We start from the raw sequence: 17079 nt of genomic DNA on the forward strand, positions 1-17079 counted from the left end.
GATTAAAACTTGCATTCATTTTTTACTCACAATCGAACCACATTCACTTGCATTCATTTATATATTGTTTAAATACTACACAAACATTTATTGACTCATTTAGACCAAATTATTCTATGATCAACAGGTTGAGAAGACTTTCCGATTTGGAAAACGAGCAATTTCTTCTGTCCTTGACTTTAGAAGATCGTGAATCCAAGGATAAATTAGGTGCTGATGAAATGAAAAACATGCATTACTCTTATCGAAATCATTTTAGCAAAGAAGGAAATTGTGATGAAAAAGAATATCAATACATCAATAACTATGATGACGATGACGATGACGATGACGCCATGGACATTGACGACCCTAATGAGTATATGGTCATGCATGAATCTGACTCTAATTCCTCAAGTGATACAACCAAAAAGGAAAAAGATGAAACTAGTATGAATAATCTAACCAGTGAACCTCGTCGATCAGAGAGTCATGTACTTTCTGTTTTGTCTCCCACTATGCTTGGGGCTCGACTTGCCGTACAAAAGCCACTTATGTTGATGCCGCCACCATCGCCGTCATCGCCGTCATCGCCGTCATCGCCATCTCGGCAATCTTTACAGACACAATCATTGCCATACACTGGGCATACAACTGGTGCTCCTGACTTGCTTAAAATGCGCAGAAAATCTTCTGTTGACTTTGAGTTTGACACTAGCTCGTTCACTCCAGTTAACCAGTATCCTAAGAAAGTTAACTCCTATAACCTGAAGTTAGAGAATCCAAGTCCAGACCTGTTTCTTGCTAACCAGCTTAACAATGGAGATCAAAATATTCACAAAGGCCAGTTTGCAATACACCATCACCATTACTATCCTCCTATACAACAAAATAATCCCCAATACCAGCAAGACCACGAGCGCGAGCGCGCGCGCGAACAAAATCTACGAGATATGTCTTTAATTCTGCGAAGTAAGAAGAGCGATTTGGATAAAGTAGACACGCATTATAAGAACCAGATACAAGCTATAGACGATGATCGTCAAAGCTCGTTGAAACAAAATGGATACAATAGTCAGTATATCGAAGACTATGCGTTGGTTAGTTTGCCACCACCATGGAAAGCTGGTATAACCCCTATTGAGAAAGTACCATATATTCTTTCCTCGTACTTACAATTTGCAATCAACTTTGTTCTTTCATTGTATGTGGTCTATTTGATATACTACATTTGCTCCTCAATCAAATCAGATGTCAATCACCGGATATACGAACAAAGACTTCAACTTGCTTCAGATATTTCAGTTTGCAGACAACAATACTATGAGAACAATTGCGACGACCCGAGTTACCTGTCTTTACCATTGATGCGCAAAAAATGTGAAAAGTTTCGTAAATGCATGGAACAAAATCCAAGCTCTATAGGCAATTTGTCGCTTATAAATGCTCAGATTGTTGGGATGGTGCTTAACTCACTAATTGAACCATTGAGTTTTAAATTCTTTATATTTATATTATGGTGTGGGGTCGTGATATTTGGATGCAACTTTGTGTTTGGCTATGTTCGAGCTAAAACGTATTACGGCGACTCCACGGTTGCTACAAATCCGGAGAGGTGGAAATGGAATGAAAATACTACATGAAAAGTGTGTAAGATACATGCTCCATACAAGGGTCTTGCGTTTAGTTCTGGCGACAGCAGTTGCCTAATTTATACGGTTTAATTTAACATACATAGAGATCCAATATTTATCCGAAAACGGTTCGGTTTTAGTAAAAAAGAATAATAATAAGCTAGGCTGATGGAGTATTCTTTATTGGTTTGTTAATTGGCCAGGGGGAGGAATAAGCATGTAGGTAGGGGAGATATCGTGAAAAGTTTGTTGTCGTTGTCTATTCTTACTCTGTGTTTATCTCTCTTTCTTTATTTTTTTTTTTTTCTTTTTTTTTTTTAGATTTGATTTGATTTGTTTTCTTCTTTCATTAGTTTCCTTTACTTAGAGCTCGGACATAAGCTATTATAATAATTACGAAATCACACAAAAGGCTTTTCACGATGAATTACCCTTAATATTGTTTATTATTCTCTTTCATTAGCATAAGCCAAACGGCGCACATCCTCGGCACAAATGGCCAATCGCATCCGTGACATCAGATGCATGAGATGTTGGTAAAGTACAAAGTTATACTAAATATTGTTCCGTCTTAGTAAGCCATTCGGAGTTTGCGTGGTTTTGACAAAGAGAGCAAAAAACAAAAAAAAAACCAAAAAAAGAAGAAAGGAAAGAAAGAAAGAAAGGATTTATCATTTTTTATTGTCGGCTGCTGAAATTGAGCCAATAGTTCGTTGATTTTCGGTCTTTTCCCATCCAACACTCAGTGCTCTTCTTCAGAGCTAACGAATTTAACTTTGACCATTCGTTAAAATGTAGTTGCTTTTTCATAATTTTTCGTTATAGAGTAAAGATACATGGAAGTTCTTCTTTTGAAAAAAAAAAAACAAAAAGAAACACACACACAATTGAGTGATTGAGTTTAAAGGCAAATATTCTAATCAAAATTAGTAGACAGAGCAACTAACATAATCCTCAAGCTAGTGCGTGTCTCATGTTTGATTGATGGAAGGTAAAAGTTTCAATCAATTGCTGTTGGAAGCTTCGAAAAAGAAACGAAAAGAAATATAGGAGAAACAATAGAATGAAAAGCAAGGAAGAAAAAGAAATACATTAAAAAGTGAAAAAAAAAACACTTCTTTTTTTTTATAACTGTCTCACACTAGAAACATCTGATTGCTTTTGTAACCGTTTCGGACATAAGAACATTATGGACACAAAAAGTATCCTAAGCTTTTGCAGATGAGGCTCTATCTACTATTAAAACCAGAAACCAAAAAATCAAATACAAGTGGCTAATAAATGTATTGTTTCTGAAATGACCTTTGTGTTATACATAAACACAGCCATTGAGAAATGCATCATCGGATACGAGCTTATCCACATCCATATATATATAAGAAGCTTGATGCCAGTTCGACTGCTGCTAGTATATAAGCGATGTGAACCCCATTTTCAAAACTCGATTTTTTCTTTTTTTTTTTTCGTTTTTCGTTTTTCAATCAATTCTCGAAATTATATTCATTGTTGCACATTAATAAATACTTTTACTTTATTTAACATAGATAATATAAAATTATTATAACTTTCACAATACCAGCAATGTCTCAAGCTGTTTCCAACGGTGAAGTGGATCTGAAAAATTTTATCAGTACACAGGATGGAGAAACTCACAACTTGGAAGTCAATGATTTAAAAAATGGCGATGCCAATTTATTTTCAATTCCTGTGGATCGCAATTTACACGAAGAAGAGAATACACCTCATTATCAATTCACAGAAATGGACTTAGAGCCACCTACTAATTTTGCAGCTCCACAACATGTTGATGCCGACACATCGCAAGTGCTGCTGGGTCTTCCTAACCCGCTCCTCAATCTGAGTGACTCCCACTCAGATCACACAGCTTCAGGAAGAGATGAAGAGAAATCACAAAAAGAGCTTGAGAAGGAAGGAAGTGAGGAACAGTATTTGGAGGGACAAGGCGACTCTAGCGACGGGGAGAACCGCATAATCAACATAAGCGAGCTTGATTGGGATGGTCCCGATGATCGTGAGAACCCTCAAACTTGGTCTAAATTCAAAAAATGGTGGATTACATACACTGCGGCCATCATGTGTCTCTGTTGTTCGTTGGGTTCATCATTATACACTGGTGGTATTCCTGAAATTATGGTCAGATTTGGTGCTTCGCAGGAGCTTTGCTTAGCAGGTCTTACTTTCTATTTGGTTGGTTTAGCAATTGGTCCTGCAATTGCAGCACCATTATCGGAAGTATTTGGCAGAAAGCCACTTTATGTGCTTTCGTGGCCAATCGCAATGTTGTTCATTATGGGTGTTGGTCTTGCCAAAAACATTCGCACAATCTTGGTGCTTCGTTTCTTTTGTGGGTTTTTCTCTAGTCCAGCATTATCAATTGCTGGTGGAACGATTTCTGATCTCTGGGCCAATAGTCCTTCGGACCAATCCATTGCAGTTGCAATCTTTTGTTTGTGTCCCTTCCTTGGTCCTGTGCTTGGTCCAATTATTGGTGGGTTCTCAGCCGAGTACAAGAACTGGCAATGGGCTGCATCTTGGGTGTTGCTCATGTTTTTCGGACTTGTTTGGCCGTTTGCAATTTTGGCACCTGAAACATTCAAGCCTGTCATTTTGGCACGCAGAGCTAGAAAGAGAGGTGTTAACGTTGAGTCGCAAAAAGTGGATATGGAATTTTTGAAGAAGGTTGCCAAAAACAACTTGTTATTGCCTATGGTTTTGTTGTTCACTGAACCTATTGTTTTGATTATGTCGGTTTACATTGCATTCATTTTTGCAGTATTATTCGGTTTTTTTGAGGCATTCCCTGTTATTTTTAGAGGTGTATACCACATGGATCTCGGTATTTCCGGTTTGACTTTTATTGGTGTTGGTATTGGCTTGGTCTTGGGGGTCATCTTTTACGTGTTGCTTGATCTTTTCTATTACTTTCCCAAAAATCCTGATGGAACCAGAGGTAAGAGGGATGAAGAAGGTAAAATCATCTTTGATCCACCAGAGAGTAAATTATTAGTGGGTAAAGTTGGTGCTGTTTGTTTACCGATTGCTTTATTCTGGTTGGGATGGACAGGAAGAACCGATTCAATTCATTGGTTGGCGCCTACCGCAAGTGGTGTTCCTTTTGGGTTTGGCTTGATCCTTGTGTTTTTTGCAGTTGTGTTGTATTTTGCCATGTCTTTCCCACCACTTATTGTTGCGTCTGCAATTGCTGCCAACAACTTGTTGCGTTATTTGTTGGCATCAGTATTCCCCTTGTTTACAGTTCAATGTTTTGAAAACTTGGGTATCGGTTGGGCAGGATCGTTGTTTGCCTTTATTGCTTTACTTATGGTGCCTGTCCCATTTGTTTTTGCGTGGTTTGGTCCTCGTTTGAGATTAAGAAGTAAGTATACGTATGCTGCATACTTTAAGAAGTTGGCAGAAGAGAAAGCCGCTAGAGAGAAAGAGAATGGTGGCAATGTTGAGAAACAAAAGCAGCCCAGTGCTGAAGGGACCGAAGACAAGCCGGATGTTTCGAACAAGGTATAGATTATAGATGTGATAATATCCGATTTTAATTTTAATATGGTTTTTATTTTTCCTTTTTGTTTACTTGGCTTTTCTTTGGTAATATCATTTTTTTGCAGTATTTAGACTCATTTTTTTTACTCCCGAATTTGATTTTTTTTTGTTTGAGAATGGATCAAAATTGTTCACAAAAAAATTGAAAAATTGAGACTGAAAAATTAATACTGAAATATTAATAATAGACGTTTCAGCAAACTCTTGAAGATGTAGTATTTTTATAATTTCAGGTTGACTATAGTAAATGAATGAAAAAGAAAACTTGATCTTTTCCTCAATGGTAAGCTCAGAGTCGAAACTTGAATAGATCGTAAACAGCCTACAAAATGCTTATGAGCTATGCGCAAGAAAATTCAAAAACTAAAAAAAAAAAAAAAACAGATTCGAAAACTGTTCAGGAAATAGGTACACAAAAACCAAAATATTCTTGAATAATCAAAACCGAAATCAAAATCTCTAGATTAATCCTAAACACAGCGATTGAAATATCACTGAACAAATACTTTACCCAAGTTGATCAAACGAAAACCTTTTTTTGTTTTCTTTCTCTGTGCAGTGCCAATTAGTGTTATTTTAATTTTTGTTCCAGTTACAAAGTTTGTATATAAAATACAAACTTGAATTGTTCTTCAATTAGATTCATAGTAAATAACATTTGAGTTGTGATGAATCAATCAAACACGGTTGGAACACCGAATAATCAATCAAATGGTACTGCAAATGGGCCTAACCAAGGTATCGGAAATCCAAATCAGCCAATGCAAGCGGGTAATCGAATCTCCAATCCTCAGCAACAACAACATGGCCAACAACAAGGCCAACGGCCACCTCAACAATTCAATTTGCAGAATATACCGCCACAGCAATTGGCACAGCTAGTTCAGGCAATGAAAAATGACTTTGAAATTGCCAAAAAAGCCACTGATGAGCTGGTGAAGCAGCATCACTTGACACGAGCTGAAAATATCAGGCGATTACTTGCTCGATATCAAGCACAAAAGAATCGGTTGCAACAACAAGCTCAGCAGCAAGCTCAACAACAACAACAACAAACACAAACACAAGCACCTCCACATCAACAACAACAACAACAACAACAACAACAACCACCTCCACATCAACAACAACAGCAACCTCATCCGCAAGCACAAGCACAACCACAACCACAACCGGGTATGGGTGCCCAGAACATGTTCGGAAACAATGCATTATCTCAACAGAACCTTCGTAACAACAATGCAATCAACGCTAGGAATGATAACAGAGCACAACAAACCCCACAGAATGCTCCGAATATTGCGTATGCTAATAGTCCTAACAACACGAGCAACAATATGAGCAACATCAATAACAACTCTGCATTCCTGTCTCCGGCTTTTGGCCAGAGCCAGATTCCTGTAGCAACTGCAATAAAGCAAAACCAACCCGGCCAAAAGCAAACTCCTCGCATGTCGCCATCAAAGCAACAGCTAGAAGAACAAGGTAAGCAGAAACTTCAGCAACAAGCGAACAACACTAGTAGTCAGGGTCAATATAACAATTTGTTGAAAAGCATGAGTTCTAGTACATCAAGTGGTGCAGGAAGCGGTACGGCAGCTGGAGTCAATATACCTTCCAATACAATCTCGATGGAACGATTTAATCAAATAAGGCAAAAATTGACTGAGATTCAGAGGAAAATTCAATTACTTGAACAAAGTAAAAAAGCCGGTAATGCAACTCAAGAGCAAATATCGATTATCGATAGAGAGTTGGCGGAGTATAGGACCAAGTTTCAACAGTTTCAAAAAATTGGAATTTATATTAGAAATCAATTAGTTCAGCAAGCTAAGCAGCAGCAACAGCAGCAGCAGCAACAGAAACAGCAACAGCAACAGCAACAACAACAACAACAACAACAACAACAACAACAACAACAACAACAACAACAACAACAACAACAACAACAACAACAACAACAACAACAACAACAACAACAACAACAACAACAACAACAACAACAACAACAACAACAACAACAACAGCAGCAGCAGCAGCAACATTTACCTCCCCAAACACAATCCTCCGTTCAAAATCAACTGCTTCAACCTAATATACAGCCGGCCAACAATAATGTCCAACAGAGACATCCTCAACCGCAGAAGCAACAGCAAAACCAAGCGTTTAATCATCCTCCGTCGCAGCCATCTTTCCTGCCACAACTTCCACAAGGGCAAGCGATACAACAAGGGTTTCCACAACAAAACAACCTAATGCCACAGAGTCAAGGCTCCTCCCAAGTTCAAGGTCAAGTCCAAGGTCAAGTAAGACTCCCGCAGGTTCCTATTTCACAGCAGCAATCCCCACAAATGCGTCAGTCACCATACCCAGCTCAAACTGCTGGTACGCCACATGCGCAAGGAAGGCTGAGCTATTCACCACAAGTCCAAAATCAAAATATGAATCAGAATCAGAACCAGAACCAACAGTTTCTTCCACTTTCTCAGAATAAGCAGCCACAACAACAACTTTATGGTAATAATATTGGCCAAACCCCACCTATACCAATGCTGAACCAGTCTGCGCCTGCGGGAAGATCATTTGCCCCACAACCTACACAAATTCCACCGACCTCGGGTCCAATAGGGGATCCTCAATTGAGCAATAACAATAACAACAGCAACAATAACAACAACCATAATATCAATAATAATCTTCCAAACAACAACAACAACTATCCTATATCATCCCACGCATCGCATCAATCACTTCCTTCAAGAGTCCCGAGTAGACAGGCTACGCAAACACCGCAGACCCAAGTGCAGATGCACCAACAGCATTTGGCTAGTAGACAAGGATCCGCAACTTCTGAAAAGGTTCGTTCGACAGGTGTGGCTCCACCATCAAATGCATCTACTTCTGGAACACCGAATGCCACTAATGCGGGAGGTGGCAGCGGTAGTGGTAATGCTGGTCCACCAACTTCAGCATCTGCCAGTGGCAGAGCTGGATCGCCAAGTGCAGAGCCACGTGCGACCCCCCAACGATCCAAATCTGCTATGGCACTCAGTCTTGCAGGTATTACGAAGCCTAGCGTACCGGCAATTCCCATTTCAAGCTCGGTCAATATCAAACCACCTACTGTAGTGTCATTCAATAGTGCAGCAGACACTAGACCTACATTAACTGGTGGAGCAGCTAACTCGCTTAGTATTTTGTGGGACACTCCTGCAATTACAAAATTGCCTACATTTGATCTTGAGGGTGGTATGTCTACTATAGACAATGGACGAGTTTTGAACAAGAGGAAGTTACAAGATATTATTAGTACTGTTGGAGTTGATGAAGGCGATGGCAAGACGCTTATTGATGGAAATGTTGAAGAGTTGCTCTTGGATTTGGCCGATGAGTTTATTTATTCAGTGACAAGCTTTGCTTGTAGATTAGCAAAACACCGAAAAGTGGATAGTTTAGACGCCAAGGATGTCCAGTTACATTTGGAAAAGAACTGGAATATCAAGATTCCAGGTTACGCAATGGACGAGATTAGAAGTTCGCGAAAGATTCAGCCTAGCTCAAGTTATAATCAGAAGGTGCAAGGTGTGGAGATTTCCAAAGCTATTAGTGATGATATTTAAGGAAAAGTAATTATATATATATATATGTAAATGTAAGAAGAAGCGAAGCAAAGAGAGGGGAAACGAAAAAGAGATTGAGAAGATAATACCCCCAATACTTTCTTAATTCCAATTTGATCATAATTAGTTCGTCAATTGTATATAGGTAAAAAAGAAAAAAAAAAATCCAACATGTTTTAATTTATTTAATCTGCTCCATGCTTTTCTTTGCTAAGTTTTCTTATTCGCTTAGCCCACATCTTGTGTTCGGAATCGTACTTACCTTCTGCTACACCATTAAGGAACCCACCCAGATTCTCAAGTAATTGCCATGGTGACCTCCGATCTCCGTCATTCTTGATCAAACACAAATCAATAAACTTTGTCAACTGTACATCATAAGGTACTTTTGTCACTGAGTTGATCTTATTTCGCAATGAAGGAGCTGGTTCATTTACAATCCTTTGTAAAAGGTCCAATATACCTTCTGGGCCCTTAAAAGTATTTTTTGCAGTCTTTTGGCGCAAACTATCTTGACATTTGGCAAACCCACCCTCCTTTTCTTTACCATACTTTTCTTCACTGTTGTTTTTGTGGTTGTTTGTAAAATCTTCTTCTTCTTCCTCATCATCATCATCATCATCATCATCTTGCCATACAGGACTACCGCTGGCCAATTCAATCAACATCAACCCCATGGACCATACATCAGATTTTACACCATAATTCAAACCTTGAATACGCTCGGGCGACATATACATCGATGTACCTACAAATGTATCTGCCATAGCCAACGAGTTTGTCAATTCTCTTGAAACACCAAAGTCGCAAAGTTTAAACTCACCTTTGTGCGTCATCAACACATTGTTTGGCTTGATATCGCGATGGATGATCTTGTGCTTGGTGTACAAATACGATAATCCGGATAGTATGGCATAAGAGAGTTTTTTGAGCACAAAAAGCGGAAACTGCTTGTAGTCGCAAAGTTGTACAATCTTGTCTAGTGATCCACAGTTGCAGTACTCCATACAGATAACAATGGTATTGTTATTATTGAGGAATGCGCCGTAAAACTCTATGATGTACGGAGATGAACATTCATGCAAGATACGCAACTCTCTAATGATTTGTGTTTGGATAACGGATTTTGAGTCAACGTGGATGATTTTCTTTGCCATTGTCTTTTGAGATGGGATGTGAAGTACTTTGGAAACGGAGCCGGAGTTGCCCAGCCCCAATTGCTTCAAAGTAAGCAAGTCCTGATTACGTAAATCGAGACCCGTGGTTGTAGCAATAGGTGACGATTGGTTTTCAATAATTGTTTCAACCACTTGCGGTTTATATTCCAGTGGCGAAGTAGTACTTGATTTTGTTGGAGAGATGGATGATATGATTGTTTGTCGTTTCCGCCCCAGAGCCGTAGGTGCATTGCCCAGCGGATTTTGCCGGCTCTGTAAGTCTAAATTTGATATCTGGTTTATCATTTCATCGGTTGAAGAGTGCTGCTCAGGGTCAACACCTCGATTACTGCGGTTGATATTAAGAATTGTTGATGTTGTTGAAGATGCTGGTATTGTCGAAGTGCCCATTGGTCTTGATCTTGATGTTGATAATGTTGGTTGGTTTAAGCTAGGCCGATTCACCACTTGACTGACAATCTCCCCACTGGCAGGCGTTGTTCTAAGTCCTAAACATCCCGATTGTGCGGTTATTTTATTATCAATCTCTGCTGGCGCATTGGTTTCTAAGGAAGGGTGGTTGGGCAAGTTCAAAATTGGAGCCGGTCGTTGTCGAGTCAGTCGCAACGATCTTGGTGCTCTTATTCTATCTATTGGATCATCCTCCATGCGGGGTTCATAAGTGTTTGATGACTGCGATGACACAGGTGAGTTGAGTGATAGCTGTTTAAAGTTTTTCCTTTTCAATGTCTTTGCTTCAAGTAATTCTGGATCTGATGGATCTTGCTGAGGTGAATTGGATGTCATGTTGGAATCCCTAATATTTAATTTCTCGAGTGGAACTTCTGGTAGAGCCCTTCCTTGTGCATGGCTCATTCCTCAAGTATTCTTCACAATGGTGTTTAATGTTCCTTACAGTTGTTTTATTGATTTGATCCGCAAAAAGATAAAGCACATTTTGTTCTCGTCAAAAAGGTTTGAACAATGTCACTCATTCAAAAAAAAAATAATAATTTTATAATTAAAAATAAAGTAAAGAGAAGAAAAGAAATAAAAAAAATGGAATATATATATATCTACACACACATATATATATATACAAAATGAAAATGAAAAAAAATTATCAAGATAAGAAAAAGATACAAATGTTACCAATGTCTATTAGGATATCTTGTCTCTTTTTCCTTTTCAATATTTTTTTTTTGTTTCTAGTCATTTTCATGTTGGTTTCGTCTTTTTATTCGTTTATGAATGTGTTTCCCTAACCTTTGCTGCGCTGTTCTATATATATATATATATATATATATACATTTTTTCTGGTAATGTCGATTTATACGCCTCCTCCGACACTTTATAGTTGTAAACATTGAAAGTACCAAAACTTCTGCATTGATCTCTCGCTGTTTAGTTTCAGGTAGTAGATGATCTCAAAGATTTTATGTTTAAAGTCCGTTTGGCTACTTCTGGTTGATATATATATATATATATATATGTGTGTGTATGTGAGTGAGAGAAGTGTGGGTGAGTATGAGTTTAAGAAAGAAGGGGACGCAGGTAGGTTGTCTCAACCGAGAGGGCGATTTCTTCTTCTCGGTTGCAGGTAAAACAATCATTGGTCTAAAAGTTTATAGAGTCTTGTGATGATGTCTGTCTATTCACACTGACTATTGACATGGTCATTGTGAGTCAAAATAATCTCCTTCTTTTTTTCAACCTAAAATTATCTTGGTCTTGTTGCTTGTCTGCATCTCTAACTTGAGTTCTTATCTGTGAGGAAATTGTGGCACCATTGAATCCAACACTAGAAGTTGGTTAATCAATTCTGAAAATGTAAAGATGTAGGAAAACACTTGAAAGAAAAAAAAAAAACAAAAGTAGTTTAAACAATAGAAAGCAAAAAAACAAAAAAAAAAGAAGAAGAACTAATTAAATACAAAGAAAAGCAAGAGAAAAAGAGTGTAGATGTTATATACTAAGTAGATGAGAAGTGGTAATAAGCATTTACAATCTCTTTCAAACTCATCGTATGTTGTGTCAATAAGGTTTTACTTGATTTCCATCATTGCATAGAACGCAATTGAATTGCAAATGTCATTACCATTTCTTTCCTCCCATTGCTTCTGCTTCTAAAACAAGAGAGACTCTACTTGACTTCAAACAAATCTATTGTTGATGCTTGAAGCTAATGTAGACAGTACGCGTGTATCGGTAAACACTGGTTTCCTTAATTGACATTACCACTTTTGATTTTAAAATCAAATCAAGAAGAAATAAACTAAAAAAAAAAAAAAATCAAAAAATGATGGGCATGAAAAGTCATTTATGTTTATCTTTTTAAATCCTAAACGCCGGAAAAGCAGTCCCACAGTTGTCCTACACACATGTCCTATCAATCATATCAGCACAATCACTAACAATCATCAACACGAGCACCACCTTCTCGTATTGTTTTTTATATAATTTTCATTTCATTTCATTTTGTTTTGTTTTGTTTTGTTTTGTTTTGTTTTGTTTTGTTTTCTTATATCTTGTCATGTCATGTCTAATTTCCATTTCCTTCTTCTCCTTTTAGTCATTCCCCTCTTTTATGCCCCACTCCAAATAGACAGATTATAAAGCCGAAGTCAAAGTCAACGTTAAAAAATGAAGCCAATAGAGCCAATAGAGCCAATAGAGCCAAAAGAACCAAAGTTAAAAACAAAAAAAAGTAAAAATAAAAATAAAGAGGACAATTAGCGTTATCTCCTAGATCTTAGGGATAACTAATTCTTTTAAAACCTTGAAACTTTACTCAAATCTGTGTACCTTGATTTTCAATCGGGATAAAGTTGAAAAAAGAAAAAGAAAACAAAAGAGTAAGAGATGCATATATCTAGGAAGGGGATATACAGAACAGAAAGAGCTAAGGGTTTAAAAAAAATGAAGGATAAAGACAAAGGAAATGGACAATTGAATGCTTCACATGCTTTCTTTATCTTTCTCTTTCTTTTTAAGTTCTCCTTAACCTGCATTAACTCCGTGTAGACAGTTGGGTGCAATTTTTCGAATTGTTTTTTTTTCCTTCTTTTTTTTCCGAGTAATTCACTTGAACAAAAAACAAGTGAAGCAAAGAAGCAAAATAATTCAACATCTTTGGCTCTTGTTTCTTGTTTCTTGTTTCCTCTTTTTTTTTTTTATTCACTTTTCTTTTTTGGGTTTTGATTGTTTGTTGATTGTAGGCACTAGCTATTATTCTTAGTCTCTCCATTACTTCCCTACTTTTTTTACTTTCTCTGTTAAAGCCGTTAATATCCAACTGTTCAATAGTTTCGACAGACTAGGACTCTTTAAAGGTGAGTCTCTATATACAAACTTGGTATAATATTCATTTTTTGCGATCTTGCATAGAACTTGTTTGTCAAAAAAGACCTAGAGAAAAGTAGTAGCCAGTACCATACTATCATAATACAAAGGTCTAGAGTCTGGTAAAGGTAAAGCTCATTTCAATAGCTGGGATTATACCATTGTCTCAGTAAACATTTACCTTCTATAACCAGCCCAAACCAGTTAAATATAATACCGAGTAATGAGAAAACAAGTACTGGTCATAAAGTTCAGTCTATAAACTAATTTTAATATTATTTTTTTTTTTTAAAAAAAAAAAGAAGAAGAAAAATCAATACTCACATGTAATAACAAAACTCTATTTAAATCGTACAAGAAATGAACATCGGAAGGGGGAAGAAGAAGAATGGTTTCGCCTCTACCCTGGTTTTTAACTTTGTCTTCAACCTTGTCTTTAACCTTGTTTCTAAAACTTAGTCTCTAACTTTGTTTCTCTTTTTATATAGATCTTTAACTTTAACTTCATTTTCAACAAAACAAAAAAACTATTGGAGATGCAATCAATGCTGAGCTCAATGTTAAAATTACTTTCCACATTTTTTGTATCAATGATGATGATCAGTAGCCTGCTGATCATTTTGAATAGGCAGTTGCTGACTCTGAGAAGTATACCCACGCACTTGCTGTTGTTGCTGCTGTTGTTGTTGTTGTTGTTGTTGCTGTTGTTGCTGATGTGGCTGTTGCAAAAGTCCCTGGTTCACTACTCCCGTATAGTTCAGCACAGGAACAGAAGCTGTGCCATTGGTAGCAGCAGCACCGCTACTGTGATATATCAGCATATGCTGCTGTAGTGGTTGCGATGTGTACTGCGGATACGGCAAGTACGGTTGCGCATAATAACCTTGTCCTTGCTGAAGTGATTGAGGCTGCTGCTGCTGTGGTTGTTGCTGCTGCTGCTGCTGCTGCTGCTGCTGCAGTGGATGCACTCCAAGGGGGTACAAGTGTTCTCTTGCTGCCACTCCGCCACCACCAACAACACTGTTCTGCAAGTTTACAACAGGCTGGTGCTGTTGAGTATAAACTTGGCCATAAGCTGAAATGCTGGCTGTTGCAGCTCCATTCCCTGCTGTTAAGCTGTCATTGTATGGTGACGGATGGGACAAAGACCTCTTCTTCTTACTGCGGCAGTTTATACACACTTTATGTCTACCATACTCGCTAGGGTCCAATGCCTTTGCGAACCGATTGCAATTTCCCATCTTCTCTAAATTGGACCGCCTAATCTTGTCATTTTCGCGACACCTTTGACACACTTTGTAATTGCTGTTGCCATTGCTTGAATTCAATATCTTCTTATCAGCAAGTTGGCCATCGGTCTCTCCTTCTGCGGTTCGCATACTGTTTGTAGTACCGTGTTCTGGTGGTAAAGTAGGAGTAATCAAATTTCCATCCTCGTCTTTAACCAATATCAGCAGGTCGAGCGGACCCGAACAGTGCACACATTTCCCTTGCGCTGCTCTATTGGCCTTTCTCGTCCGTAAGTTTTGTCTGCACGAAGGACATAAGACAAACTTGCGCTCTTCAAATGGTATATCCAGTCCACATCTTCTACACACACCTTGCTTGTCCTTGGTCTTTTTCTGCCATCTTCTCGATCTTTGTCTCTGTAAATCACGACAATGATGGCATAATTTAAAAATTTTTGGCTCAGCCAATGGTTTAGGTTTGCCTTGTGAGTCATTCGCTTTGGGGACAATTATTGGTTGGTCGAAATCCTTTTTGCATCTAGTACATGTCGAGCGAACCATATTTTGGTGTTCGGAATGTGGATCAAAATTGCTTAGCGAGCGACCAGAACTGGGTACAGCTTGAGCACGTGTTGATGAATAATCGTGCAACACAGAATCATGGTGAGCTTGGGTATGGTCATTGTGACTGTGTTCGTGGCCAGCATGTCCTTGGCAATGGTTCAATTCTTCGCTTTTGATATAGTTTTGCTGTTGAATGTGCAAAGGGGGAATCGGTGCAACTATACTTCTCTCATTGTGGTAGCTTAATGGATTATGTTGTTGTTCGTCAAACCTCTCGTCATGGGATCTGCGATCCGTGTAGTGCAGAGCAGAATGAGATAAATCCGATGTTGTGTGAAGAGGCTGATGAGGACGCACCAGCTGTTGTGACTGTTGTGACTGATGAGACAGTGACTGTAACAGTGGTTGTAACAGTGGTTGTGCTGAACCAGGGAATGGGCTTTGTGCAGGTATTTGTTGGTATGTGTTTGGTATATAATTTGCATTTTGCAATGGCAAGTGGCCTGGTGCTGGTGGCAAGTATGTTGAAGGTTGTCTTGATTGATCATAAGAATGGTAACTTAGTGAAGATTGTCTTAAATTTTGGTTGTATGGAGTATCCAATGGGTTTTGGTATTGTCTGTAACCTTCACCATAGTATGACTGCAGGGCTCTTTGCGACTGCTGTTGCGGCTGTTGTTGCTGTTGCTGTTGCTGTTGCTGTTGCTGCTGTTGTTGGTGTTGTTGTGTATCCGTATGATACAATGAATGTATTGGTTGTTGGCTTAATTCCGAGCCTTGAGTAGCTGCTCCTGTATATCCAGATTGTGGCATTGTACCTGACAGTGGTTGTGATTGAGAATATTTGTGTTGATGCTGTAACTGCAGTTGTGATTCGAAACTACTAGTGCCACTATTTTTATTATGACTATTAACTCCTTCCTGGCCCGAGTGGTCCATAAAAAAAATAAACGATTTTTGCTTGTGTTGGAATAACAATTTGTAGGAACAACAACTTGGCTTGATCGAAGTTTGTTGGACTTTGTTATATATATATATATGGTTGTATACTTCTAAAGTGTACTTCCTAATAAACCCTTGCTCCTGCTGACAATGTTTAGGTTATAATTTTCTGTAGCTTGTTTAGCCTGGTTTGGTTCAAGTGTTATGAGATGTGTTGATTGGACCCGTTATCGTAACTTTCCTTGAAATCGACCACTACTGTTGAAAAGCTGATATACTATAAGCCTCAATTCTTTCGTGATGATTATTATTATACCTTTCAGATATAGGTTTTTTGTAGAATATTATCCACGATTACTTAGTAAAAGATTGATATTGAACAGTATTTCTTTCTTTTTTTGGTCCCCCAATCACAAACAGTTTTGAATAAAAACGTGGAAAGATAGTGGGGACTGAGTGAGATATATATGCAAATCAATATACACATAAACATAATTTGCATGCTGACTGAGAATGGGATACTGAGTATACTGTTCTGCTACATGCTATTTGTTTTCTGTCTTTCACTTCGTTTGAAATTTTTAATCTACTCTACATCTCAATGGAACTCTACGGGAATGGAATCAACACAAAGTCGCTTCTGTGGTCTCATTGCATTGCAGCAGCAGCAGCAGCAGCAGAAGCAGAAGCACAAAAAAATAAAAAAATAAAAAATAAAAATAAAAAATAAAAATTAAAAAATAAAAATTAAAAATAAAATAAAAAAAAATAAAAATTTAAAACGGAATTAAAACGAGTTTCACCAAAAGTAAGAAGAGGTATGCAAATACTTGTGTAAGAGGAATTTAGAATTCATTCTTGAAGAAAAAAAATTACTTTTTACCACAAAGGGTTTTAAACACCAGAGTGGTTCACAACCATGCCACATACGGACCGATACTTCATTACCATAATATTTATAAAAGTTAACAGTTAACAGTGAACAGTGAAGAGAAAGTACGATTACGAAGGAAATGAGGAGGGGAAAAAAAGGAAA

The 17079-nt window shown here is 38.0% G+C and overlaps 5 protein-coding genes across 5 annotated transcripts; 3 read left to right on the forward strand and 2 right to left on the reverse strand. All coding sequences in view use genetic code 12, as the record gives it.

Moving 5' to 3' along the window:
- Window positions 1–116: 116 nt before the first annotated feature.
- Window positions 117–1622, forward strand: PVL30_002867 (uncharacterized protein; the record flags this gene model as incomplete). The annotated part of the gene is made up of 1 exon (XM_001525391.2): window positions 117–1622. One exon carries the CDS (start codon window positions 117–119, stop codon window positions 1620–1622), a length of 1506 nt encoding a protein of 501 aa, XP_001525441.2.
- A 1572-nt stretch (window positions 1623–3194) lies between these two features.
- TPO4 (Polyamine transporter 4) lies at window positions 3195–5156 on the forward strand (the record flags this gene model as incomplete). The annotated part of the gene is made up of 1 exon (XM_001525392.2): window positions 3195–5156. The coding sequence occupies one exon, from the start codon at window positions 3195–3197 to the stop codon at window positions 5154–5156; it is 1962 nt and encodes a 653-aa protein (XP_001525442.2).
- A 701-nt stretch (window positions 5157–5857) lies between these two features.
- On the forward strand, window positions 5858–8809 carry TAF12 (Transcription initiation factor TFIID subunit 12; the record flags this gene model as incomplete). The annotated part of the gene is made up of 1 exon (XM_001525393.2): window positions 5858–8809. One exon carries the CDS (start codon window positions 5858–5860, stop codon window positions 8807–8809), a length of 2952 nt encoding a protein of 983 aa, XP_001525443.2.
- A 185-nt stretch (window positions 8810–8994) lies between these two features.
- HST7 (mitogen-activated protein kinase kinase) lies at window positions 8995–10773 on the reverse strand (the record flags this gene model as incomplete). Its single annotated transcript, XM_001525395.2, has 1 exon — window positions 8995–10773. The coding sequence occupies one exon, from the start codon at window positions 10771–10773 to the stop codon at window positions 8995–8997; it is 1779 nt and encodes a 592-aa protein (XP_001525445.2).
- A 3122-nt stretch (window positions 10774–13895) lies between these two features.
- On the reverse strand, window positions 13896–15914 carry PVL30_002871 (uncharacterized protein; the record flags this gene model as incomplete). The annotated part of the gene is made up of 1 exon (XM_001525396.2): window positions 13896–15914. The coding sequence occupies one exon, from the start codon at window positions 15912–15914 to the stop codon at window positions 13896–13898; it is 2019 nt and encodes a 672-aa protein (XP_001525446.2).
- Between the last annotated feature and the right edge of the window lie 1165 nt (window positions 15915–17079).

This window comes from Lodderomyces elongisporus, chromosome 3 (assembly GCF_030384665.1).
Source record: "Lodderomyces elongisporus chromosome 3, complete sequence".
Lineage (NCBI taxonomy): Eukaryota > Fungi > Ascomycota > Pichiomycetes > Serinales > Debaryomycetaceae > Lodderomyces > Lodderomyces elongisporus.